We start from the raw sequence: 27,934 nt of genomic DNA on the forward strand, positions 1-27,934 counted from the left end.
AAGCGACAGCGACCAGTCAGACTTTGAACGACGCTCTCAGTGGCAATCCTCAACTGCTTCAGAACAGTAGGACGCTACTCGGCACTCGTGATTGGACATAGTAAATTCTGCAGGTAAGAAAATACTTCACTAGTCATCATCTCGTCTCTTTATATTGTAAGGTTTTATAACTGGTGAGGTGTGACCTGCTGAAATACTAAGATGGAATTTTCTTCACTGTATTATAATATTTAGGTGTCGTGACGATTACTGAGGAATTCTATAGGAAATATTATTCGGTTATGGGCCATAGCGAGTATGAAGGAGAAACACGGAAATTCTACTGCCAGCTCTTAGCATATTCCTTTCGGACAGTACCAGGAGAGCTGTCGAACTTAGTAACTCCGTCAGTGGTCGCAGATGCTTCCACAATGCGTAAAGGTTTACGACGAACATCACTGGCGCGTAGTGATTGTAAATGTTGAGTCACACTTTCGGTGCTCAGATACTTGTGTTGGATACTTCTTCAACAATTAGGATTCGAAAGAGTTATGCTAACATCGTGTACAAACACCCCAAAGAATTCTTGTGAATTTCTAGGGACTGGATTAAGAAAAAATATGGAACTCCATTAACGTGCTGTAGGACCGAACAATAGGGAACACTTACCGTCGCAGTATTTCACGATAGATTTATTCCAGATTCTCCGTAGTTGAAAACGAACAGATTCTTCGATGTTTATTCCACATTTCAAAAAAACTTCTCAACATTCGCACTTACTACTGGCAGGTAGGTGACGACCAAACCAGAAACAAATAGTGTAAAATATAATGAAATTCTATAGCTTCGATGTGGAAAAGTAAAGGTTGCAAGAGAAGAAATTGGACTTAAAAGCTATTTATAGATTCTTCCGTCACTTCTTGGTAGAACAATTCTATATTTAAGGTTGAATAAGAAGTTCACTTCTTTTGTTCTTCTGACATTTATTTCTAACTAGTTTTCGGCTTATTAGGCCATCTCCGGGAAACAACTGACTTGCGTATATAATGGACACTAGTTCTTAGATAACCAAACATTATAAGAAAAGATACAATCCAGTTGCATACGATTTTGTACACCAAACTCTTTGGTTGAAATTACACTTTACGAAATGGACAATATTAAGCGCAACAAATAATTAAACTACAAGCTATTACAGCTTACATGTTCATAATGCTAAAGTTTGTCAGGTCTTGACAGTGGTTGAGAAACTGTCAAACTGAGCATTCTTCATTTATGTTGTGCACCAAACACGTTTCTTAACATGAGGCGGAAATGTTACCTACAGAAGAGTAAACTGAAAAATACTACATGCGAATTCATACAACATCTCCATTCTAGGAAAAGCACAGAAATCCGTAACATCATCATAGATATTAAGTAAGGCGGGTGATAACTTTAGATTGCATTGAAAGAACCAGCAGTCGCGCTGTTTCCAAACGTTGCCTAAGGTCACCTCCACAATACGAGTGGATACCTCCTGCTTGTATAACAGCACTCTGTGTTGGATGTGTTCTCCACGTATTAGTGTCTCCCTTGTTATTAGTTCTCCAGTAATGTGGCATTGCACATAAACTAAGTTCGTGTTGAGAAAAAACAGAACGCTTCGACCGACTAGAAATAGATACTTATATGTATATGGTGTCTGTTTTTTCGGACATGTCCGAAAGAACAGACACCTTATCCATATAAGTATATAGTTCTGGCAATACCGACCATGACCTTCTTCTTCTTTGCCGATGCACACATATTCCCCGAACTCTTACGGGATTTGGTAAGAATGTCTTCCACGAGTAATGAGTGCGTTGGGGTGGGACACTAAGAATGCAGTGTGCTGACATACAAGGTGAGAATGTGGGTCTCGCGGGAGGCGTGCGTGATATAGTCCCTGCAGTCGCACTGTGTCCTCAGTGGCTCAGATGGACAGAGCGTCTGCCACGAAAGCAGGAGATCCCGGGTTCGAGTCCCGGTCGGGGCACACATTTTCACCTGTCTCCGTTGATATATATCAACGCCCGTCAGCAGCTGAAGGTATTAAAATTAATTCTAATTTCGACTAGAAATACAGCGTTCATATTCACGCGGGGTGCACATTAGTATGTTCTGCAGAAATGATTAGCATTTGAACCATGTCAGCCCGCCGTGTCAAGGTCAACATCTATATCACGGCGCAACACCACCTACCGGTAAATTGTGCTTACGTCTCTCTTTGTCGATATAAACCCAAGGTAGTGGATCAGTGTGACTTGAGCAGACGCGCAGGATGCCTCGCAGAAGTATGCGCGAACCGTACCGCCAAACAAGGGAGTTTGAATGACAGCGCATTATTGTTATGAAAGGATGTGATGGACAGATTCGGGAAGTTACTGTTCATGTCGGAAGAAGTGTTTCGGCAGTGCAACGGATGTGTGCAGAATGGTCCACGGAAGGCCGCTTAACTCGACGAGATGGGTCGGGACGCAGAGGCCCCGGAAAGATCGACACCTCATCCGAAAGGCATTGCATGACAGCTCTGCTGCCTCCTCGGCTCTGGCGCAACAATGGAACAGTGGATCATATCGTACACTGTCTGTCTCCGTTATTACGACATGGGTTAAATGCGCTTCTCCACTTCTCCGCCTACCCTTGACGAAAGTGCAGAAATATAGTAGACGCCAATGGAGTACGGAACGACGTCATTGGGGACAGGAATGGCATCAGACAGTGTTTTCGGACTAATCCAGGTTCTGATTGTCTCCAAATGATGGGCGCATTTTAGTTCGCAGCAGGCAAGGCTATCAACGTCACAGTGATTGCATTCGCACGAGACATACTGATCCATCTCAAGACCTTAAGGTGTGGGGTGCTGCTGGGCACAACCACAAATCACAATTGGAGGTTCCTAGTGCCCTGCAAGTAGTGTGACCTTCGTGGATGACATCCTGCAACCTGTAGCCATACCCTTTCTGCACAACTCCCCAGACGCCATTTATTAGCAAGGCAATGCACGACCGCATTTTGCTGCTCGAACACGTGACTTCATGGTGTCACAGGATGTCAGCCTTTTGCCCTGGCTCTCGAATCGAAAATGTTTGAGATATGGTGAAAAGACGGTCACAGCACTGTGACCCCTTCCCAACCACCACAGATGAACTTTGCAATCAGGTGAATGCAGCATGGATGGCTACACCATAGGACGCCATACACGCCTCATACGCGTCGATGCCATCACGCATGAAACAAGTAATCAGGGCCCATAGCGGACCCTGCGCCTACTAAGCAATAGGATACATGTTGAACTGAGATGACTGAAATGCTAATCATTTCTTCAGACCGAGCTAATTTCCATGTCCTACGAATATGAGCATCATATCTCTAGTCGTTTAAGGTGTTCTGCTTTTTCTAAACATGAGTGTGTCAGTATATCAAATAATAAAACAGAGGAAAATTTTTCAGAACAAACTAGCTTTAACTACAGTTTGATCTTATGTATGGTATGATTTTCAATCACCGTTATAAATGTATGTTTCTCTGTCTGCATCTAAAACCCGCACGCGGATTAACTTTTTTGTATCAGAAAATTTAAGAACACAATACATAATATCAGTGTAAGAGGCAAAGATAGTTTTATCACTTTTACTGATGAATTCAGTCTAGATATTAAATCATTTTTGTATTTCACGAATAACTAAATTCGGCATTTGTTATGACATCATCAGATTTGTGTAGTTGGACATGTAACAAAAGATCGTGAAGTGATGTTTGGAAACGCAGAAACAGTGATGTGTAAAATATGTATAAAAATCGCCGTCCAGATTGAAGTCCTTAGTAAACTATGGCATTTGAATTGACTAGGAGGGTCAAATACTTAACAATATTCTCGCCCATCTTTTTACCACAGAACTACGTAAATTCAAATGTGAAGAAGACAGGCCTGGTTGAACATGAAGAAAACATATAATGAAATGTTGTTCATCCACTGAAGAAAGTAGTTTATCCTCTATAAAACTCATATCTGGTATCTTAATCATGTTGGATCAAAGGAAAGGAGAGAGAATTTGGAAGAAGAGCTGCGCGATTCGTCACTGCATCGTTTGTTCAAAGACGAACATTTTCCAATGTGAGACGCTACTTATCTCATCGACAGGTTTGTCCTTAAAATTTTGGCTATGGGCGAACCAAGCAATACATCACACGCCCTCACATGCATTTGGCGTAATTAGGTCTACCATGAGGTTAATAATGCAAAAATTCGGGATTATACGTATGCAAACCCTCTTTAGCACATTCGGAAAGGAGATGTTTGGAGAAAGGGTTGAGGAGGGGAGACGACAGACAGAGGAATGGAGTGATGGAGTCTTTTTCACACCATATATCAAATGGTTCAAATGGCTCTGAGCACTATGGGACTCAACTGCTGTGGTCATCAGTCCCCTAGAACTTAGAACTACTTAAACCTAACTAACCTAAGGACATCACACACAGCCATGCCCGAGGCAGGATTCGAACCTGCGACCGTAGCAGTCGCACGGTTCCGGACTGCGCGCCTAGAACTGCGAGACCACCGCGGCCGTCTCACACCATGTATCCTCCACGACACACCATACCTTGGTTTGTAGTTTGAAGATGGTCTCTTCATTTACCTGTTCGTTTCTGGTCACAAACACAATATCTTAGGAACTTCTTTATTCATAAGGAACTTCGGGGCAAGATAAAAAACACCCAAAACAGGGTGACACTGCAGGCAGTTACCGTTTTCATGGCCGAATTTGAGAACAGCAAAACGTATTTCTTGAGCCAACAACTAAATAGTTCAGACTGAAACACAAAAGTCTAAATTTCACAAATTTCTATTTGCTGACGACAACGGGATGTGGTGGAAATGAAATAGAGACAGCGATGTATAAACAAAACCATATACAGGGAGTAACTAAATTAAGCCGGCCACTGTGGCCGAACGGTTCTAGGCACTTCAGTCCGGAACCGCGCTGCTGCTACGGTGCAGGTTCGAATCCTGCCTCGGGTATGGATGTGTGTGATGTCCTTAGGTTAGTTAGGTTTAAGTAGTTCTAAGTCTAGGGGACTGATGACCTAAGATGTTAAGTCCCATAGTGCTGAGAGCCATGTGAACCAATAATTAAATTCCCATTGCAGCACAGGTTCCTTACACCAAACCAAGAAAAAAATGTTTAGTAAACATGGGCTCTAAATCCATGCTTTAAGATCTATATAATCAAAAAATAATTGAACTGAAATATTTGGGACATGATTGTAACCATACAAAATAGGACGATGATGAAATCAATCTTCAAAGATTTAGGCATTTCTGTGGTATAACGCGACAAACATTAAAACGTAATGCTCTTAACGAAACACTTCCCAAACTAAACAAAGTTGTTCTTCCATCGTTGTTGCACGGGTGCAAAAGTTGCATTCTGTCTGCCGACCATATTAGACAGTCTGATTTTTTCGTAAAAGAGGTTTTACTGCAATGTAGCAGGAGACTCGGACCTAGATCATAAGAGTAACGTTGGTATTAGTTGGGATTTAACTATGCGTTCGGGTGCAGATATAAAAAATAGAGTACGGAATAAACAGAACGGTCATGTTCAACGTACGGAAAAAAACTGGTGTGCAATGAAGTCCGTGGGAAAACGAAATACTGACCACTTTTAAGAATTTGTTGTGAACAGTTTTGTGGTGTATTATGCCACTAGCTCTAATATATGACGACGATGGTTATGATGAAGCTGATGGAAAAACGAATTAGGCAAGCAGCTGTGTTACTGTTGGAGAAGACAGAATAAACCTTCACCGAGCCTTAAGACAAACACACTTATATTTCCTCGTATATATTTATGAAATCTGATGTTGTTGTTGTTGTGGCCTTCAGTCCAGAGACTAGTTTGATAAAGCTCGCCATGCTACACTATCCTGTGCAAGCCTCTTCATGTCCGAGTAACCACTGCAACCTACGTCCTTCTGAATCTGTTTAGTGTATTCATCCCTTGGTCTTCCTCTGCGATTTTTACTCCCCACGCTTTCCTCCAGTACTAAATTGATGATCCTTTGATGCCTCAAAATGTGTACTTCCAACCGATCTGTTCTTCTAGTTAAGTTGTGCCACAGATTCCTCTTCTCTGATGTATGTAATCTGAAATAAAAAATGCTAAATAGGTCATAGATTGTGTCGTCGTTATATCGCGGAAAATTACTCTTGTCAATAACAGACGTGTCGGCGTTATCGGTAGTTATCTGGTTATTTGTCAGAGATTGCTGGCTGTAATCTGCTGGTCATATCCTCGTTTACAGTCTGACACGCCACTTCCCGTCACTAGACAGCGAAGCGTGCACCTGGCAACTCAGCCTCAGGGTCAAATGGGCAAGAAATGTGACGAAGCACCGGCGCTGCTCGTCAGTATGCGGTGGACCCTCACGTTGTTCGGTCAACCTACATTCACCTACACTGGTTTGCAAAAGGACGAAAGTAGCTGTCGCGTGATGCTTCACTGCCAAGTAATATCATTGGATGAAGCTTGGGCCATACATTGAAGGAACTACTGTAGTGTACTGTTGTGTCCTCGTCGCCACTGTAGAGTCTTGCCCTAAGGAAGCGAGGTAAAGGATGTGGTTATGAATGGCTGGTATCTTCTTTCTACAACACAAATGCACACGTGGATTAATATGGTTCTTTATTTACACGAACAGATAGCTGCTACGTAACTTTAACAAGGTCCATGTGTTGTGGTACAAGCTCTTCCGTAATAGCCCCTTTGCAGACAATATCGGTACTCTTGCTATCACATTAATCTGGACGCCACGTACTGGTGTAGCCTGTGCTGAACTACGCCGCTCCGCAACTGAATGACAGATGCCAACCTGGATTACTGTACTGAGTTAGTAACTGTGGTAGTGAGTGAAGCCTTCCAGTCAGCGGTGCCGGCCAAAAAACTTGCGGTCGAGAGGGCGTTGTGGCTGTAGCTTGTTGATGCGTCGCTGGTCTCTCTCGTGATAGGTAAGCTTGATTGATCGCCTACTATCTATCTTCGCAAGATCTTTGGCATTACATCTTTGGTGACAGCTTAAAGCAGCACATATATTAGAGAAGGTAACTGAAAGAAATACGTAATGATACGAACAGAATTGACGTTTTTATTCAAAGACGATAATTACCCTGAAGCCACAGCGGTTTATGATTCCCCCACCTGTGCGTTTCACAACAGCTGTATTGTTGGTGCATATACACCTCATGCAGTATGTCACCCTAACTCATCCTACACGTATTTGATGAAATTTTAAGAGGGGGGGGGGTGTAGGACGTCAAACGGGCCGACTTGGAGCATAAGAGTCATCACAGGACATTTCAATTTCCACTGTCTACACTTTTACAAATAAATTCATAAAACTTTGTCACCATGACCAGGAAGGATTGAGGACTCCTTCCTGGTCATGTTGTTAAAGTTTTGTGAATTTATTTGTGAATGTATAAACAGTGGAAATTAAAATGTCCTGTGGTGTCTCTCCTGCTCCAAGTCGGCCCGCTTGACGTCCTACCCCCCTTAAGTTGGATTAACGGGCAGACCAGTCCATTCACTTAATATCCTGTCGTTCCAAGAGCTCTTTCATCCGTCTGTTCGATACGGTCGCGCACTGTCATCCATAGAAATGAATCCACCCTCTGACAATACACAAATGGGGAACGAGTACAAGGTCACAATAGCGTTGACTGTTCAACAGGCCGTGTTCAAAGATGTGGAGGTCAGTACGCCCATGCAACATCATGCATCTGCACATTACAACACATGCATCACCAAATGGTCTTTTTCGATAATGTTTCTGGGTGATTATGTGTTCCCGCCTGTCGATGTCGTTTTATGCATCCCTAAATATTACATCTGGCCTTCAAAAGACACACGTGAGATTTTCATATTCTGTCGCTCGCTACGTGCTAACTATTTGCATTACAAAAATACGAGCACGAGCTTTTTGTATAATATTTACACTCATTCTCATAAATCAAGGATAATTGCAGAATGTGGTGCCACACAACGTGGCACTACACAAAACTGGCGTTAATAGCATAGGCACATAGGGGACACACACGACACAGATCTGTAAGTCCGTATTGGTGATAAGTTGAGGAAACCGTCCCGAAAACATGCACTACAAAACGCACTTTTTCCTTCGTATGTACCCCCACATCAATATGGGATATGATCACCATGCACACGTACACAGGCCGCACAACGCGTTGGCATACTCTGGACCAGGTGGACCAGCAACTGCTGGGGTATAGCCTCCCATTCTTGCACCAGTGCCTGTCGGAGCGCCTGAAGTGTCCTAGGGATTTGAAGACGAGCAGCGAAACGTCGACCGAGAGCATCCCAGACATGCACGATGGGGTTTAGGTCTGGAGAGCAGTCAGGCCACTCCATTCGCCTGATATCTTCTGTTTCAAGGTACTCCTCGTCACTGGCAGCTCGGTGGGGCCGTGCGTTATCATCCATCAGGAGGAAGGCGGGACCCACTGCACCCCTGAAAAGGCGGACATACTGGTGCAAAATGACTTCCCGATACACCTGACCTGTTACAGTTCCTCTGTCAAAGACATGCAGGGGTGTACGTGCACCAATCATAATCCCACTCCACATCATCAGACCATGACCTCCATACAGGTCCCTTTCAAGGACATTAAGGGGTTGGTACCTGGTTCCTGATTCACGCCAGATGCAAACCCGGGTATTATCTCTGTTCAGACTATACCTGGACTCGTCTGTGAACATAACCTGGGACAAGTGTTCCAATGATCATGTACAGTGTTCTTGACACCAGGCTTTACGGGCTCTCCTTTGACCAGGGGTCAGTGGAATGCACCTTGCAGGTCTCCATGTCCGGTCAGTCGTCTGTCGACTGTGTGTCTGGAGACAACTGTTTCAGTGGCTGCGGTAAGGTCCCAAGCAAGGCAACCTGCAGTACTCCGTGGCCACTTGCGGGCTCTGATCGTGAGATATCGGTCTTCTTGTGGTGTTGTACAATGTGGACGTCCGGTACTGCAGCCACTGGACACGTTTCATGTCTGCTGGCATCGTTGCCATAATCCTGAGATCAAACTTTGTGACACACGGAGGTCCTGTGCTGCGACCCGCTGTGTTTGACAAGCTTCCAGTCGCCCTAGTATTCTACCCCTCATAACGTCATAAATATGAGTTAGTCGCTGCACTGTACTCTGAAACGCACCAACAAACCTCAGCATATGTGGACTGCTGCCAATGCCACCGTGTGACGACCGCAGGCCAAATGCACCGCATGGTCATACCCCGAGGTGATTTAAACCCGCACACCGCCCACCAGAGCGCTATTTCTCCATGTATCAGCATTATCCTTAATTTATGAGCATGAGTGTAGTTATAATTTCTACTGGGACACATTTCCACTACAGGCCGTAGATTTCAAGTTATTTAAGAAAAACGTACAAAAGTGACCCTCAAAAGCATCTCCTCGCCCACGAATCTCTCACCAGACAGGATTTCTAGTACGCTGTTCATGGCACTCTCTAATAGTGCTGTAAAAAAATTTGCTACTCCACGAATTATTTCCCACATTCAACCCTTTTTGATCTTCATTGAGTGGCTTTATTATTCCACGGGCTTATTCGAGCACTTATAAGTAGTAAAACTGAAATTTCTCTAAATTGTATGCCACAATTTTCTGAATTTTAAAGGTATAAAATGGACAAATTGCATCGTTGTATTCGTCAGGCACCCTGACCTCCTGACTAAGACACTACAGTGTCTTTAAGTGATAAGTTTGGATCGAATTGTCGATGCAATTAGTCTTAGCGTAACGCTTACGAAAGTCATTTTTGTTTGGGTATCCTCACGGGCGGATTTGAATTAATAGTTTTAACGAAGTACCCGACTATTCTGGTGGCGAGAAATCCCAGTCAACACAGACCAAAAAGGGTCGAATATCGGGGATAGGTTATGTAGTTGGAAACTGTTGCACAATTGGTTTCCGTATTTCTTTTTTCCACTCTTTTAGTAATTAACTAAAGCTCACAGAAGTTAAAGCCAATGTTTTCTGATGTATCATCCCTGTCTTTTAGTCTCGGATTTATTATTTTAATACTTTTGACACGTTTTTACTTTAGGTTTCGCCTCATTCGCTCCTACTGACTTCATGTGCAGGCGTTGTGTGGAGCTTCTCCCACGCTATTCAGCAGTTGACGTTTGTGCCTTTTCACGGGTAATTGACCTTTGTACCTTTACACAGGCAGTTCGCGCTTCGCCCGCTGTCACCTGAGGGCATAAATGTTCCAATGATTTTTAGTCTTATTTTTTTTTTTAACTTTCATTGTTGCTATGTCCCTCTAAATTGTAACGTTGTCTACATTGCAAAGTCTGGTATGAAGATGATCATAAGTGACTGATATCTTTTATGCGATCAAGACTGTTGTAAATAATTTTTAACTGAATGTAAGTGGCTCGAATGTGAGTTAAGTACAATTTGTGCCTTCGGAGATGTGAATTAATTAATTGTGACCTGAATCGATATTGCAGTCGGTGGAAGTGCATTACGCAGTATCATTGGGGGAAAAAACTAATCAGAACAATGCAATGTATATGTGAAAGGGAAACGCGTGTGTTTTGGAATCCGGTGTATGTGGACCCGTGGGTATTTTCAAGAAGTGGCAAACACATAATTCTCTGTTATGTATCGCCACTGTGAGGAAATCATGCCTTAGTCCACTCATGGTCTTTCGTGACAGTGAAAGATTATGCACTCGAACGGTAAGCACTACTCTTTAACCAAAACTTGCCTCATTTTCCTTATAGACTCCCTGTTCTGCGTCCATGGCTAGCAAACCGCGCCTATTACACGTCCACCGCGGCGCTCGGGGGCCACAGTACAGTTGCGACTCCTGAGGATGGTCTTACGAGAGCCCGAAACCGGTCGTGATAATAAGACAAATTTACAACTGAAACGGTATTTTCTACCTCTAGCTTATAGAAAAGGCTGCTATCTATTAGTACACTTAAGGAAACTCGATATGGTTGTCGCCCTGAAGTCGGGGAGACTGCAAAACTTCGTGCATAGTTTATTGAGATGAGCTCCAGAGTTTCAGAATAATATTTCGCGAAAAGTACAAGGCATACCAAAAACAATGACATCAGTAGACAGAGCTTCTCTCCAGGCTACGAATCGTAACACACGTCGCGGCGTAGATGCGCACCACTAGGGGTCAGGCGTGTCAGAACAGGTAGTCATATCATCCACTGCATACTGTCAGATCGAAGTAGTTCATGCCTGCAGATAGGTAACCCAACTAGCAGTTTACCAAAGCTGACTTCTGTCGTAGCGACCTCAGTGAATTCCTCGTACGTAACCTTCCGTCCCTATTGACGTTTGTCGCATCACAAATGGTATCAGTACTGAACCTGTAATATGAGTTAATCCTCTAAAGATACTATATCCACTGTCACGTGGCTGTTTTGAAGCAGTTGTGAGACCCACGAGGACCAAATATGACCACTTATTTCGTTGTTCTGCACTACTTAACAGTTATTTTGGAACTGTTAACAAGTGCTCATTGACGCCGTATATTTTAGTGCTATTTAGAGTTGTGTTACGTGGGCTGATTCTAGTTAAGTGATCAACAATTTCTTATTTAACACAATACGTAAGTTTTCTGAATGTCTTCATGGATGACTAATGTACTGTCATACCTGGAAAGTGCTTATCCTCCAACAGTATCAACTGTTAACGTATTTTTTCAGATGCGAAGATGACTGCGACGAAAACAGCTGAATATGAAATCATTCCACCTGATGGAGGCTGGGGCTGGATGGTGGTCCTGGGGGTCGCCCTAAATTACGTAAGTACTGCGCCTCAACTTTTCAAGTCATCAAATTAATGCCCTGTTCTAATTCTATAGAACATTGGTTCTAATAGAACACAAGGAGAACAATTAGCGGTTAATGAAGTGCAAATCAGACATTTGTTTGCGATGCCCAAATAGTGTGTAGAGAATTGTTGTCGGTACCAATTCTCAAAATAACAGTCATTTACAAAGAGCGATTATCTTAGCTTACTTTCAACGAGAGGCAATCGTGAAGTTTTACTTATCACCTAGGAATAAAGTTACGTGATTAATATTTTGTTTGACTACAGATGCATGGAAGACATTTTTTGTTTTTATTTAATCGAATTTTTAACTTGTTCATAAATTTCAACATATTTTAATGTTTTCACCTTAATTAAGATCATATCAGCATGGTCTTTTCCTAATATACTTCTGACCAAGAAGCGAGTGTTTTTATTAATTGTGCCTTTTGCGTTCTTGTGGAGATATTTCCATAGCAATTCGCACTCCTAACAAATATTTCTTTATACCTAGCTGAGAAATGAGATACCAGTTTTCAAAAAATTAAACTTTACAATTTTAATGTAGTATTTTCTTAAAAAATTTCATGCCGTAGTGCACTCCCTTAGAGGTTGAATTTCCAGAAACACAAAAACACGATTTTTTTTTTACTTTTGACTAAGAAGTCAAATACCAGTTGTCATAGACGTAGCATTGAAAAATCCTTAAGTAGTTCTTTAGTAATTATTTATTTTCGCTATTTTATCCCTTTGGTGGCTGAACTACCAAATATGCTGAAACACATATTATTTTATTTTCTGACTGAGAAACCAGATACCAGTTTTCATAGTTCTAGTTTTAAAATTCCCTTAACACCGACTTACTTTTAAAAAGGTCTTCATCGCCAATTTCACCCCCTTAGCAGTGAAATTTCGAGCAGTCCCTTCTTAAATGATGCCTACAGTGTAAGATCTACACCCTATCCAAACCTGAAGTTTCTATCCTTAAAGGTTTGGGCTGGGCGATGATGAGTTAGTGAATCAGTCTGACCCTATTTCGTCCCCTAAGGGTCTTATTTTCGAAAAAAGTTGAAACACGTATTCTTTCATTTGTAACCGAGAAGTCACGCATAAATTTTCAGATATTTATCTTTAAAAATGTTTTCGCAATAAAATATTTTCATAAAACGTTTCACACTCTGTTTCACTCCCTTAGGGGTTGAATTTAGAGAAGCATTACAAGCGTATCTCTTATTTCTAGCAGAGAAGCCAGTACAAACGATCATAGATTTATCTTCAAAAATGCTTACACAATGAAAGATTTGCATGAAAACTTTTATCCATCATTTCACCCCCACAGGGTCTGAATTTCCAAAAACAGTGAAACACTTATATTTTTAATTATAACTGAAACCGAAGTTTAAATTTTCATAGATTTAGCTTTGAAAATGGTTTCGTAATAAAATATTTTCCATAAAGTTCTCATCACCTATTTCAACCCTTAGGGGTTCAATTTCACGAAACACTGAAACACTATTTTTTTTTATTTGTAACCGAGAAGTCAGATACCAATGTTCATATATGTAGCTTAAAAATACTTCAGTAGTTGTTCAACAATATATTTTCAAATAAAGCTTTCACGCACTATTTCGCTCCCATAGGGTTACATTTCCTAAAATACTGAAACACGTATTTCTTTATTTATGACCGAGGAACCAAATACCAATTGTCGTAGGTCTAATCTCCAAATTAACCTAATAGCGACATTTCTCAAAAAGAAAAAAAAACCTGCATCCCCTATTTCACTCCCCTTAGTGTTGGAATTTCGAAAAATCTCTTCTTAAACGACACCTACAGTATAAGATCCACGCCTTCTCCAAATTTTAAGTTGCTGTCCTTACCGGTTTGGGCTGGGCGATGGTGGTTCATTCAGTCAGTTTGTTAGTCATGTCATTGCCTTTTATATGTAGAGATTTAAATCTTCGCCCCCCGGTATTGAAGCACGTCACTAGACAAGCCAAAAACATTCGCCAAACTTATTGATAAAGTCGAGTAACGGGCGGTAATTCGATTTCTGCATTTGATGGGGAACAACGTTGCCACAGTCCATGTATTGTTGGTGGACGTGTACGACAACAATGCACCGTCATATGAGACAATAGTTAGTTGACGCAGTCGCCTCCAGCTTAGTTAAACAAGCCTGTCTAAATGTCATACCAACTCACTGCGAAAGGAACTAGATTGGAAAGACAGGCGATCCACAGTCGAGGTGACAGTGAAAAACGTGAAAGATCCATAATGGATTAATTTTTAACATGTTTTCATGACATTTTGAACAAAATTCGTCGATTTCTGAGTGCCACGACAGCTCACAGCTGTTCAAAAACCCCGGCGAACTCAGACAGCAGCGGAAGTAGTCCATCTGTCTCAGGTCAATCCACATGGCTTCTTTAGCCTCTTAGTCACTATGAAATAGTGCTGGGAAACAAAACAGCAAAGTAAGCAATGGCAACATGAGGTTTCAACATCACCAAAATGGAAAAGACTCAACCACAGTGAGGCAAGGTGATTCACAGTGTTCGCCCGCATCTCGTGGTCGTGCGGTAGCGTTCTCGCTTCCCACGCCCGGGTTCCCGGGTTCGATTCCCGGCGGGGTCAGGGATTTTCTCTGCCCCGTGATGGCTGGGTGTTGTGTGATGTCCTTAGGTTAGTTAGGTTTAAGTAGTTCTAAGTTCTAGGGGACTGATGACCATAGATGTTAAGTCCCATAGTGCTCAGAGCCATTTTTGATTCACAGTGTTCCTTGGGATAGCCATGGTGTGGTGCTAATCGTTTATGCTCGCACTGCACAGACTGTCACAAGAGCATCCTGCGGAAATCTTATGGAAGGTTACCGGATGCTACCAAGTCATTCATAATTGACGACGTAGGTTGCAGGCTCTAGTCTGGGACGAAGAGTTTGTCACAGGAGAGGAATTGGTTACGGGCCGCATCAAACCAATCAGAATACTGATGGTTCGGATAAAAAACAATCATCGATGGGAAAAATACGTCACACTGAAGGGTGAATATGAAAAGACTGACCGACACCAATACTCATGGTCGCATCTCTATAGTTTAGATTTTTTGTCCGATTTCGTGGACACTGAGATGACTAGTAATAACACAGTTATTAGAGGACTCAGAATAAGTAATACTTTATTAGTCACTACGAAACTTGTCTTTCCTCGCCAGGCTCGGCTGTAGCTATGAAACTGCACACGTGGACTTGCGGTACAGAAAACACTAAATGAGCCACAATTATTGAGTCGCAAATTGATACAAGTTCATAGTGGCTGTAACGTGGCTTCACCACAGTCACTAGGAAACGCTAGTTCGTAGACACCTACTGACACAGTTCTGATAGCAATGGGGCGTAGACACAGATCACAGGAGAAGGATGCCTCTTCACTCCTCGACGGTTTGTACTGGCTGTGTCACGGCGAGAAGGCAGCAGAACGACGTTACTCCGACAGGAACTTCCTGGAAGTGGGCAGGATCAGAACTCGAACCGAAGTGCCCTCCTGGTCTCTGACAGCGCTATTTCGTGGCAGGGGCGCGGCCGTGGCCGCTCGGAACTACGGGAGGCACGGCTTCTCCGTAGCATCTCATTGGCGCCTCATGATATGGCTTTGCTGTGCAGTATCTCTGCAGTGGTCAATACTTCTTGCACCTATCTCGATGCTTGACAACACCACAAATACGAATATTAATAGAAATAAAGATTAATGACACATGTAGTGTTTTTTCTGGAGAAAAAAATGAGGAAAGTTTAGGTACCATCTCCTTACGAACTTAAGGGTCCATAGTTATGAGCAATGGGAAACAACATGAACACACAGGCTTGGGGTAAGGGTTCCTGTACAAATGATGACATGAAAACAATAAATAAGGTAAGAAACTTGACTCTTTAATACGAATGAAGGAAACAGACCATTAGACAAGAAAGGCAGCAATTTTATTAATATTCTTATTCTCTGTATGTCTCCATCGTTTCCCTGAACGTATATGTCCGCTCTTCTTAAAGTAAATACATTTACTGTTAAGCACTGTTCTATTTATCTTTTAGTGAAAATTTTTCAGATTGGCTTATACAGTTGTTCTCAGACAAGCCAGTAGCATTAAAAGCAGACTCAAATCCTGATTAAGATAATGCTAGTACACTATTCGCAGATAATTTCCGACGTACATTTTCTTGTTGAGCACGTCAAGCGACAATGAAATTTCGACATTACACTGACCGCTGAAAAGCCTTCATGGTAGGTTTTTAGCCTTGGCTGTGGTGAAAAAATTTTGAAACAGCCATAGAATTTGGCGCTTGTATTCCCAACGTGCGAACAGCATTTACGAGTATGACCACGTATGAACAACAGCTGCTATCCCCATTTGTGGAAAAAGTTTTCAGCCTTATTTATATGAACTGTCTTCAGACACTTTTTTTTTTAGTTTGACGAAATGTTACACGCATCTGAATTAAACATAAACCCACTTAAAATAACATTTAATGCAAAATGATTTACATCTTCAGTGTCCTACAAGAGGTCTGTTCGCAAATAATGCTAAGTATAGATAAAAATTCATCTTCTAGGTTTTTGTATTTCGTTATTTTTGGAATCGCAATAATTCAAGTTTGGCCAGCAACAGATTATCCCTTTGCTTAACAAACAGAATGATCGTATTTCTGTAAGAATCTCAGTATAAACTAGATGACTGTCAGTGGAAGTCAGACTTAAACAATGTTGCAGCCACGAAAATTTAGGAATTTAAAAAATCAGTAGGGTAGCCCACTACATCTAGTAATTTTCCAGTTGGCTCCTCTCTTAATTACAGAAGATCAGTAGCAATTAATTATGAAACTAAACGATACAACGATCAGACTGTGGTGCTTAATGCCTCTCCCAAATGCCTGTTATGAAAACAATAGTTCTTTAATAACCGAGCTACTCAGTGTTTCCGATAAACGTAGCATTATTTTTACATTAAAAACACTGTGGGGAAACTTGCATTCACAAAGCAAATCACCTTCCGCAAATTCTTGTGAAATTGTTCCTGAAACAAGTTCATACCGCTTTTCCGTAAGCAAGTTTACTGACATCACATGATTAAAGAGGAACCAGCTTCGCATTTTTAACGCCCTCTACCTATAGAACAGCCATTTACCATGTAATTGACACTAGAGATAAAATCACTGATTATTCTTTGTATATACTTTCCTAATCTATGACTGCAGACTGTAATTGCAGATTTGTCATTGTAAATAATAATTTGAAAGGCGTAAGACATCGCCGAGATACAAAAAATAATATAAGTAACTAATATTTGAGTCCTGGGACAATCAGGAGTAGAAGAACCAAATGGTATCAATACATGATAATGAAACGTGCTATTACTACAACGTGCCATAGTCAATATCCTGTGCAGACGACTCTTACGATGCCATTGCTTATGTTTTATTGTTTCTCTGCAGATGACCAGTCAAGCCCTCATCTCCGTGTTCAGCGTATTGTTTGGACAAAAGCTGATCTCGATGGGACATGAGACAACAAGTGCAGCCGTCATAATGAACGTTATGACGGCAGTCATGAATTTCTCTGGTGAGTACGAGAGATAATCTCATTATATTGTTGTCTACTTGTTGCTGTCTTTTTTTCATTTCTTATGATATACCCAAGTGGGCAGGTTTAGTTGTTTTTCAGACCTTATCACAGTGAACTGGCAATGGAAGGATTCGAAGTTTTAAAAGCGGATGTACCGGATTCATCTGAAAACCAAAGAAAGCCGTTCTGTATCCTAGGTCGAAATTGAGATTCTGAAATTAATTTTAATGTTGGGTTAATACTATCTCAATCAAACCTATGTGACCTTAGCGCTCTACTAGTTGTTACCTACAGTTTATTTCACATACCAGTAGTTCTGATACACACACGGAAAAAAAATCGCAGTGCCAAAAAATAATTAATGTAGAGTAATGAAATTTCGGAAATACAGTAGAGCGTCGATTATCCGAAGTAATTGGGGGACATGGGTGTTCGAAAAACTGGTTTGTTCGGATAATCAAACTGTACATGTTTGTTTGCCAAAAAGAAGTACTGTACAGTAAATTTATTCATAATAACAGGCATCTCTTTTAGTATTACAAAGTAAAATACAAAGGCAGCTTCAGGAAGAATATATAGTAATAATCTCGTACTTGTCCCTCATAGAAAGGACAACACGTTTACGTTTAAGCATTTTGTATCGTCAAGTTCACTTCTTCACGCAGCAGCACACAAGTGGTCGTACCAGAGAACAGAAGGTGACTGTTTGCACAGTGAGAAGCTCTTCTTGGGGGCGCGCAATCCATCAAACTGCGCGGAGCGGCACGCCTCAACTCTAAACTGGCGCAGCTGTTGCTGTGAACAGCTTTGATACTGCTGCTACTTCTACTGCCAGTGCCAAGCCAACAGAAGTGTGCTGATTGTTGAAACACAGCGACTGGCGGCTTGGACGGTCAGCAGCGCCTTGTGAAGGCCCCATTAGAAGCAACGTTCAGCCAGCGGTGGCCCAGTGCGGCGACTGCTGTGGGAAACTTGGTTTGGGAGTGAGGGGGATGACGGACGGTAGGGTGGGAGAGTAACAGGTGCGAGCGATACACAGTTCGGTTAAGCTGTCGTTTGGTTGACTGACGTTCGGATAATCGACGCTCTACTGTACTTTTGTCTAGATAACATGTATGGGTGATTAACATTGCAAGATCACAGGTTAATGTAAGCGTGAGATATGCCATTGCAGGTATGAAATTCTGGTGCATTAATAAACAGCCAACAACCAAAATAATGAACGCAGACAGCCATGCCTTGTGTTGTACAGGTGCCGAATGCCGGTTTGTGGGCTGGAGTTCCATGCCTGTTCACCTGGTCGGTCAATACAGAAATGGCTAGTGCTGGTTGTGGATGACGTTGGAGTCGTCGTCCGGTGATGCCTCAAATGCGATCTCTTGGAGACAGTGACGGCGACCGATCAGGTCAAGGCAACATGTCGGCACTTTGTAGAGCATGTTGGATTACAGCTGCAGTAAATGGGCGAGCGTTATACAGCTGGAAAACACCCCTTAGAATTCCGCTCACGAATGGCGGTACAACAGGTCGAATCAACAAACTGACGTACAAATTTGCAGCCAGGCTGCGTGGAATAACCTCGAGACTGCTCCTGCTGTCTTACGAAATCTCATCTCAGACCATAACTCCAGGTGTTGGTCGAGTTGGTCTAGAATTGGACAGATTGGTTGCAAGTCCTCTACAGTGCTCTTTCTAACCAACACACGGCCATCACTGGCGCCAAGACGGAACCAGTTTTCATCAGAAAATACAACAGACCTCCACTCTACCTTCCAATAAGCTCTCACTTGACATCACTTAAGTCGCCAATGGTAGTGGTTTGGCGTCTGTGGAATGCAAACAACTCGGCTGCATGGCTCAGCGCCATCCGTGAATTACCCTATTTGTAACATTTCATTATTTTTTATCTAATTATTTTCGATTTTCTTACTCCTGTATTAATATTACCAACGGATCATTATTATTACTGTATATAATATATAAATCATTGTATGTCACCATGATTATTCAACATGTATGACCTGTTTAAAGTTTCCAGATAACTGGTAAAAATTCGAGCCAATAAATTGATCGGAATTGAACTGAATTGTCAGTGTTTATTGAATATGTACGACCTGTTTAACGTTTCCAGGTAACAAATAAATTGAAACGGAATTGAACAGAATTGTCACTGTGGTATGCACTGCTGTTCAAATTGCTGCTGCAGATACAGTGCAATGCGCCAGAGCCATACATCGAACTCGATGGTCTTCCTCTCGGTAGTGCCACGTATCCGTCTGGAGCCCGATCTTCTTGCGACTGTACATTCCCCTGAACACTGCTTTCTATAGTCATGTGCAGTGGCTACATTCCAGAAAAAGTCTTTCTGCAGTATTGTAGGAGGAACATCAAGCTTCTTGCAGACATATTACATGACCTCGATCAATCTCAGTGAGGTACTGATAATGGCGTCTTTGACCCCTTAAGGGAATTCTTGATTAACATCGTCTCACCATGTCCAGTCTCAAAGGTAACTAACGCACACAATCGTAATAGCGTGAATTTAAAGAAAGCCTGATTTGCATCCTCATAGCGGCGCTATTATCGCCATTCTTATGTTATTGGTGTGAAATTTGAATATAAATCACCTTTCAGATGTAGAAACACGCCTACCAACTTTCGTTTATATTGCACAACTTCTTCTTGGCTTCGCATTTTTTTTCTGTCTGTGTATGATGAGTGATGACGAGAAAGTAATCTATTGTACATGCAAAAATGACAGGTGGCCTCAAGTGTCTACAAGTTTGGGTAATCATAGCTCATGATGCGCAACCCCACCTCCATGCTTAGCCAATTACCCATTGCATGATAATGCAACATGCGCACAGAGTTGCCACCGTGAGGTGCATGGGGGCAGGCATGGGCAGAAGGGTGCATCTCTGCACAGTGCTACTGTAGTAGGTGTACATTATATAATGTGTACATTATACAACAAATTTAATTATTTTTAATATGGTTTATGGTCACTGACGTAAAAAAGATATTCCGTCCGTTACTTCACACTATTTGGTGTCGACTTTTCTTTTTTCTTTTTCTTTCTAAAGCAGCCTACGTTTCTCCTCATGGTTCAAGCTCCATGCCAAATTTCATCGAAATTTGCTCAGCGGTTTAGTCGTGAAAACTTAACAGACCTACTCTCATATATATTATATTATAGTACAAAAGTGAGGATTTAACACTTTGAGGATTATACATGCATTGTATTCGTTATAGTGAATCATATTATGTATCAATCAATACAAGAATTTTCCATTAAAAGCATTTTCATAAATATGATAAAACTCAAAATCCGAAGAATAAATAACTTTTTCAACAAGTAAATATTTTTCCCTAATTCGCGTAATACTCTTCAAATCAATAAATATCTCGTACGACACACTTTCTGAAGAAGCGTACGTTCTTCTTCTGCGTTCAGGTTATATCCGCACCAAATTTCTTCCATATCGGTTCAGCGATTTTGTTGTGAATAGGTAACAGAAAAAAGACTTTCACGTTTAGAAAATTTTGAATTAGAATAACTTCTTTCCATGATCCGCTTTTGATGAAATGAAGCATATATGTTCCCGCAAGCTACTGTCAAATTACCTGTGAAAACACCATTAAGGTTCTTCTGATACATTTGGAGATTAGCGTGTTCAAACAAACAGACACGACGGTTTTACAGTTTTTTATTTGTGTAGAAGAAGATAACCATTTTCATCTGAGTAAGTAAGAAGGAGGCATGCAAAATTTGTGCTTAACACATCAAACCGTTTATCCACTACATGGAGATACTGCAATGTCTATCAAACGTAATGAAGTTTCATACTGTAGAACACTCAGTCTATGTATTTGAAACTGCGAATTCTTATTTATAATTTTACTTTTTCATCTTTCATTCTTTACCATAGTAGATGGGAACACAGGTGAAGAGCTATCGCTGCTATTCAATCAATCTCCAGTGAGACAGGAATGGGGTAAAGGGGCAACCTCTTTTTGTATACTTCATTGTCTACCTCGAACGCTGGAACGAACTGTCTGAGCTCCACACAATTCAGATAACGTTTTTTTTTATTTCCTTTATTTTAGTTGTTTTAGACAAATTTAAGCATTCTGGATACGAAGCAGTCGGGTTCCATGCTAGGAATACTCGGCAGGGCACTACCAATTCCGCCATCATGGGAAATCCCACGGAAACATTGATACGAACCGAGGGCCTACGTTTGCATTTGATAAGTTTCTGGAACAATATGTTCTGGATTAAATTATGAAGTCCTAATATGCCTATTTGATAGCAAGAGACTAAAGGCAATGAATTGCTTTGCATATACTGTGCATCTACCTCTAATGAAGTGATTCCAAATTTGTTCTTTATATATTTCATTCCTTGTCCCAGAAAGTAGTGCACGCTGGTATCGAAGCAGAGACGGTATCAATTGGAACCGTTTGGGAGGGGATTTCCAGTTCAGGGAACCGCAATACAACCAAGCGAAACGTTTACCCCCTCCCTCCCACCCCCCTCCCCACAAAGCTGTCCCCTTTACTGCTGCGGTAATGTCTTTTGTCCCAGACAACATAAAAAGAAATTATATCCCACGAGTGGAGCTGGCTGTTTGAGATGCCATACGTAACAGAATAAAGAATTCACTTCTAATGTTCAAAAATGGTTCAAATGGCTCTGAGCACTATGAAAATTAACATCTGTGGTCATCAGTCCCATACAAGTTAGAACTACTTAAACCTAATTAACCCAAGGACATCACAGACATCCATGCCCGAGGCAGGATTCGAACCAGCGACGTAGCGGTCACGCGGCTCCAGACTGAAGCGCCTAGAACCGCACGGCCACACCGGCCGGCCATTTCTAATGTAGAGAAGTCATATAGGAGGTACAGATTTGATGGAAGGGTTCTGGAAAGGTGTAGCACATTAGTTAATGTAACTGGATAGATAACTCTTTAAGGTTCTTATCAGATATGATTGCCAAAGATGTCGAAGGAATCGAGAGGTATGATACAAGTGCCGTAACAGATCAGTACGTCTACAGAATAGTCTAACAGAGGTGATCTTGTGACTTAAATTTAAACAGATTCAAGAAAGATGACATTGATTTAGCGACACTATTGTAACAGGATAAACGATTTCGAGCAGAAGACGGTTCTCCAGGACACTGAGCATCGGCTGCTGCCACTCACCGATCTGCATTATCAGCACCCCAGTAGGAGCAAGACACTTCTGTGACACTCATTCATGTCAGTGCCGAGGGACTTGCCTTGGAGAAGCCTCCTGGATGTGACCAGCTGCCGTGGTCGACGATCATTGGCTATTTTCCAGAAAAATTACGCTTCCACAGCGTCAGACAGCAGCAGCTGCATTTAAGGCTGCCCTTGTCCACCAAATGACCGTGTAACAGCTGTTGACAGCATTGACATCCGAACTGTCTGGCACACTGAAGCGTTTCACAGACTACGAGTTCGTCAAGCCAATTCCTCCTCTGCCAAGATGTCAGTCTGATGTATCCCGGAGGAAAGTTCACATTCTTGGTTTCTTGTAGGTACAGTTCTGCTGAGGTACGGATAGCCGGTGCATCACAGTTTGCGAGTTAAGTGGCGCCTCAACGTACTCCAGACCTGACGTAGGCAGAGCAGAACGACTGCTATTACCATAACGTTTATGTTACACCCAGATTCACCTAGAAATTATGATAGTACATTGTCCAATCATATTAATATGTTCACCACCTAGTTTCGTCCTCAAAGCCAAGAGCTACTCACAGCCGGAAAGTGGCAGCACTAGCAGTGAGGGTACTCAAAGCCTGTCGAAGCGACGCAGAAAACAGTGCAGTCGTAGTCGTAATGCGATTTATCTGACGTCCATCGGGGTATGATCATTGGCTTTCCGGAATAGGGTGGAAGCATATGAGAAACGGGATGACATTTTCACTCTGCAGCGGAATGTGCGCTGATATGAAACTTCCTGACAGATTAAAACTGTGTGCCGGACCGAGACTCGAAGTCGGGACCTTTGCCTTTCGCAGGCAAGTGCTCTACCAGCTGAGCTACCCAAGCACGACTCACGCCCCGTCCTCACAGCTTTACTTCTGCCAGTACCTCGTCTCTACCTTCCAAACTTCACAGAAGCTCTCCTGGAACCTTGGAGAACTAGCACTCCTGAAAGAAAGCATATTGCGGAGACATGACTTAGCCACAGCCACAGCCACTGCCAGGAGATTTCATATCGGCTAAGTTTGTCAACGGGTCGCTGTGGCCGGGCGAATACAGTGTAACTGTTGAGCCATAAACAGCCCAAGTGAGTCAAGGGGCTACCAACAGCGTCTTTTCAATTAACATTCGGAAAACGTTGCTGTATATGGGGCTCTGCAGTAGGCGCCTTGCTCACGCACCCATGCTGACTGCTGTTCATCGGCGACAAAGATTGGGATTTGCGTGCCAGTACCGTAACAGAACGTTCACTGAGAGCCGACATATAACCTTCCAGACATTTGGTAGGTGGTCACATTAATGTCACTGGACAGTGAATACAGACCAAAGCAATGTGGTGTCCAGCCACTGTGAAATAGTGCCAAGGCGACAAAGATGTGGGTGAAGCAGATCAGAAAAGAAGAACATCGACATCGACCACAGACGAGAATTTTCACGCAATATTTTTGGCAAGCTGAAAGAACATCTGGGGGAAGGTTTTCCAACGATGAGGACGTACATGCAGCAGTTTTCGAATGGTTCAAACACCATAGACTCGATTTCTATCGACGGAGAACTGAACGTTTGCTAGAACTTTCCTACCCTTGTTTACAGAGATTAAATGACTGTGTTGAAAAAGTGTGTCATGTACCTGTGTCATTTCGAAGTATAGTGCAGCGTTCGCTGAAAGTTACTTTATCTGCCATAATAATGTGTAACTTTGCTTTTTGAAGTTAACTCGCACTATTTCATTTTCAGATCAATGAATAACACATTTTCAATTCAGAACACAGTTTTATCACTCCTAACTTTTTGAGCTGACGGGAAGAAACGTGTCTTTTCAGGTCTACTTACCGGACCGCTGCTGAAGAAGTTCTCGATGCGGCAGGTGGCTGTCACTGGAGGGTGCTTCGTGGTGACCGGCCTGGTGCTCACCAGCTTCGCCAATTCCATTATTCACATCATCATCACCTACAGCATCTTCGTAGGTAAGACAAAATCAAAAAGTTCAATGTAAACTTGCGAGCAATCGCATAATCGAGTTCTCATTGTTCAGAATTTAAGCTATTCTGCTACTTTGAATAACTGGTTTCCATTACGAGCTGCTATTTTTTCTTGTCCACTCCGATAATCGTGTTCCTTCGTTCTAGTTTTTCACTCAGTGTATACGTATCACTGTGGTTTCCTTTCCCTCATTTCGTTTTGTTGAATGTATGGGTTTGCGCGCATTCTGAAGTTAAAGTACCATTTGCAAACTGTTTCACTGTACTATTTCGTAAGCCAAGGATGACCTAAACTACACGGTGCACCTTCAAACATAGTACACGCTAGGTATTGTGTGAGGGCGATGTTTATTCCAGTTTCTGTATTGTTTTCTAGTACAGACTTTACATTAATCATCAACAATTTCCTGCTCAAAAGCACGTTACATAATATCGTAATTACATCTTAATTTTTTTTTAATTTATGTTGTCAAGACACTAATGGTGGTAAAAATAACAGTATAAATGCATTTGTCTCTTTACAACGCCATGCAAGCATCTTGGGTCCAAAACATGTGTAGTTGTATGAGGAAAACTGTTGTGAAAATCTAAAAAAGCCTGTAGAGACAGCAGTACAGTTCGTACGTTGTCTATATGGATTTACAGGAAGTTCCACTCTTTGATGTGTTGTAAATGGTTCACTATACATCCATGAATACATCTAAGCTGAATCACCGAAAATGTTCACCGGAAATATTTCGGAAATGGGAAATGCTATTGATGTGCAGCTTTCACAGAATGGATTGATAGTCGGGTCTCGTAGAAAGTGTTTCCGTGGAAACATGCACTTTGTTAAATGCAACAATGCCTATTCACACGAGCAAACTAAAAGTTGCCTAAATTAAATGCCAGTGGTTTTTTTGCCGGATTCTAGTGCCAGTCATTTACAAGATATCGTATTTTTAAAAGTTTGCACGCCGACACTTGTTTGTGCCATTCAACCGGCATAGTTGCTAGCTACGATGCTGTTATGTTTGCTTATATTGTGCTTGTGTGTTCCTTGAGTGCGACGGTCCAAGCCGTAGGTCGTGAGTGGACAATTTCATTTGCCAATGCAGAGAAAGCACTTTCTTCAGAGAGTGTAGGAAGAAAGCAGTTCATTCTAGTACGGTGTTTGTAGCAAGATTTCACAATAGACGTCAACCATCTCGGCAATTACTTATCAGTCTCTTCAACCAGTTATGAGAAAGTGTTATTGATCCGCATGTTAGGACCCGCGCTTTCACACAGGGAAGTGGCATACTAGTAAGTCAGGCAAGTGTCCTACGCGTTCTCCATCGACATAGTTTCCATCTCGATCACACCTCTCTCCATCAAGAGCTGTATGGAAACGATTATGAGAATCGTGTTAACTTTTGTACATGGTTATTAAGACGAGGTACTCCAGATGTATCATATGTGTTGTTTAGTGATGAAGCTACATTTACCAATAATGGCCAGGTAAGACACCGAAACACGCGCTACTGGTCTGTTAACAATCCGTCAGATGGAACGTCAGCATCCACGGAGTGTAAACGTATGTTGTGGTATAGTGAGCCATTAGACGGAGCACCTGTTTTTCATAGATACCCTGTGTGCATTCTTACAAACCACATCAGGTGCGTCCCTCAGATGGGTACAGCAACAGTCATAATAGCGACACACCTGCATGTCATATCGAGATTACTTTTGTTGATGTTTGTTCATACACAGCCTCCACATCATCTTTTCATGTTTAAATTTGTACGTATTTATTGTCTGATGTATCTTTCAGTTTTATATAGAACGCTATTGATAATCAACGAGGGGGGCTGAACTGTTGGAACGTACAGGGCAGTAGCAGGGCTGAGGGAGGGGGGAGGAGAGGGAGGGGGGAGGAGAGGGAGGGGGGGAAGAAGGAGTCGAATGGTGGATGGTGGTAGAGCACAGCAACTCTATCTGTCTTGGAGCTTATATGACTTGGAGGGGGTCGGTGGAACAACGTCGCGGTATCACAGTAGAGGCTTTGTGTTCTTTCTAGAAAATCCGTCAGTTAAAACGGACGGATAGGGGATCCATAAGGTGCACTTTTGGCGTGAGCCAATTGGGTCGTTGCGTTGGGCCCAGAAGTTAAGCCCATGATTGGCCGAAATGTGCGCCAGAAAGTGCTTCCTCTCAGGGGAAATGGATGTGTTAGCCGGTGGGGACGCACTGTGCAGCTGTACCACGAGGCAATGACGGTGAGACGTAATGCAAATGCTTGTTGACCGAATTGCTGAAATATTTGTCATACGTGTCGCAAGCTAAATTCTTTACACTGTGCTGTTTTAGGTTGACCAATATGTTTGTTCTCTCGCTCCAATTTTGTAACTAATATCCATTTTTCTCTCACTCTGTCCTGATTCCATGTAAATCGGTTAACAAAATTGTAAATTTATTAGCCCCGCGAATCTCTGTGAATGACTAATAGCGATTTTCTCTCTTGTTATTTGCCCTCAGCAACGCTTATCTCTGTTGCAGCATGTTGGATCACACACAATCTTATAAAATTGAAAGATGGTAGTGCCTTTTGGGCAGGCCACTGCCATGGTAATACCTGTCGGGCACCTCCCCTTTCATTTTGTTTCGGTGGTTGTTCAAATGGTTCAAATGGCTCTGAGCACTATGGGACTTAACATCTGTGATCATACGTCCCCTAGAACTTAGAACTACTTAAACCTAACTAACCTCAGGACATCACACACATCCATGCCCGAGGCAGGATTCGAACCTGCGACCGTAGCGTCGGTGATTGTCATACATCTTCATTCGCCTTTGATGTATTTTCCCTGATTGATATTAATCTGATGGACTATTAGGGTTAGGGTAAAGCACTGATTGATCTCACAGTACTTGCATGACTTGAGCAGCAGTAGTACAATTGAACTCGGCTATAGAGATAGATTTTTGGACACTGGAGGTGGCTGTTGCATTAGGGATAGCTTTAGAACTTTCCTCAAGCAGCAAGGAAGTTGGCGGATTCCTTTGCACTCAGCGAAGCGGGTCGTGGACCCGGCGGGCAGTGTTTTATCGGCACCCATTCTGGTGGCCGACCTTGTTACACTAGCGGCCAAGCAAGAGGGTGGGAACATCATGGTTGAATGCGAAATGACACTTCTTTGGAAACTGGCGGCGCCGGGAATCCTGCCGACTGTCTAAACGCTTAATTTGAGAGTGGACG

The 27,934-nt window shown here is 42.3% G+C and overlaps 1 protein-coding gene across 1 annotated transcript; it reads left to right on the plus strand.

Moving 5' to 3' along the window:
• Positions 1-27,912, plus strand: LOC126088230 (monocarboxylate transporter 1-like). Its single transcript, XM_049906358.1, has 5 exons — positions 1-113; positions 11,775-11,872; positions 17,366-17,492; positions 24,559-24,702; positions 27,749-27,912. The coding sequence occupies exons 2-5, from the start codon at positions 11,783-11,785 to the stop codon at positions 27,910-27,912; spliced, it is 525 nt and encodes a 174-aa protein (XP_049762315.1). The 5' UTR covers positions 1-113; positions 11,775-11,782.
• Positions 27,913-27,934: the final 22 nt, after the last annotated feature.

Source organism: Schistocerca cancellata, chromosome 6, assembly GCF_023864275.1.
Source record: "Schistocerca cancellata isolate TAMUIC-IGC-003103 chromosome 6, iqSchCanc2.1, whole genome shotgun sequence".
NCBI lineage: Eukaryota > Metazoa > Arthropoda > Insecta > Orthoptera > Acrididae > Schistocerca > Schistocerca cancellata.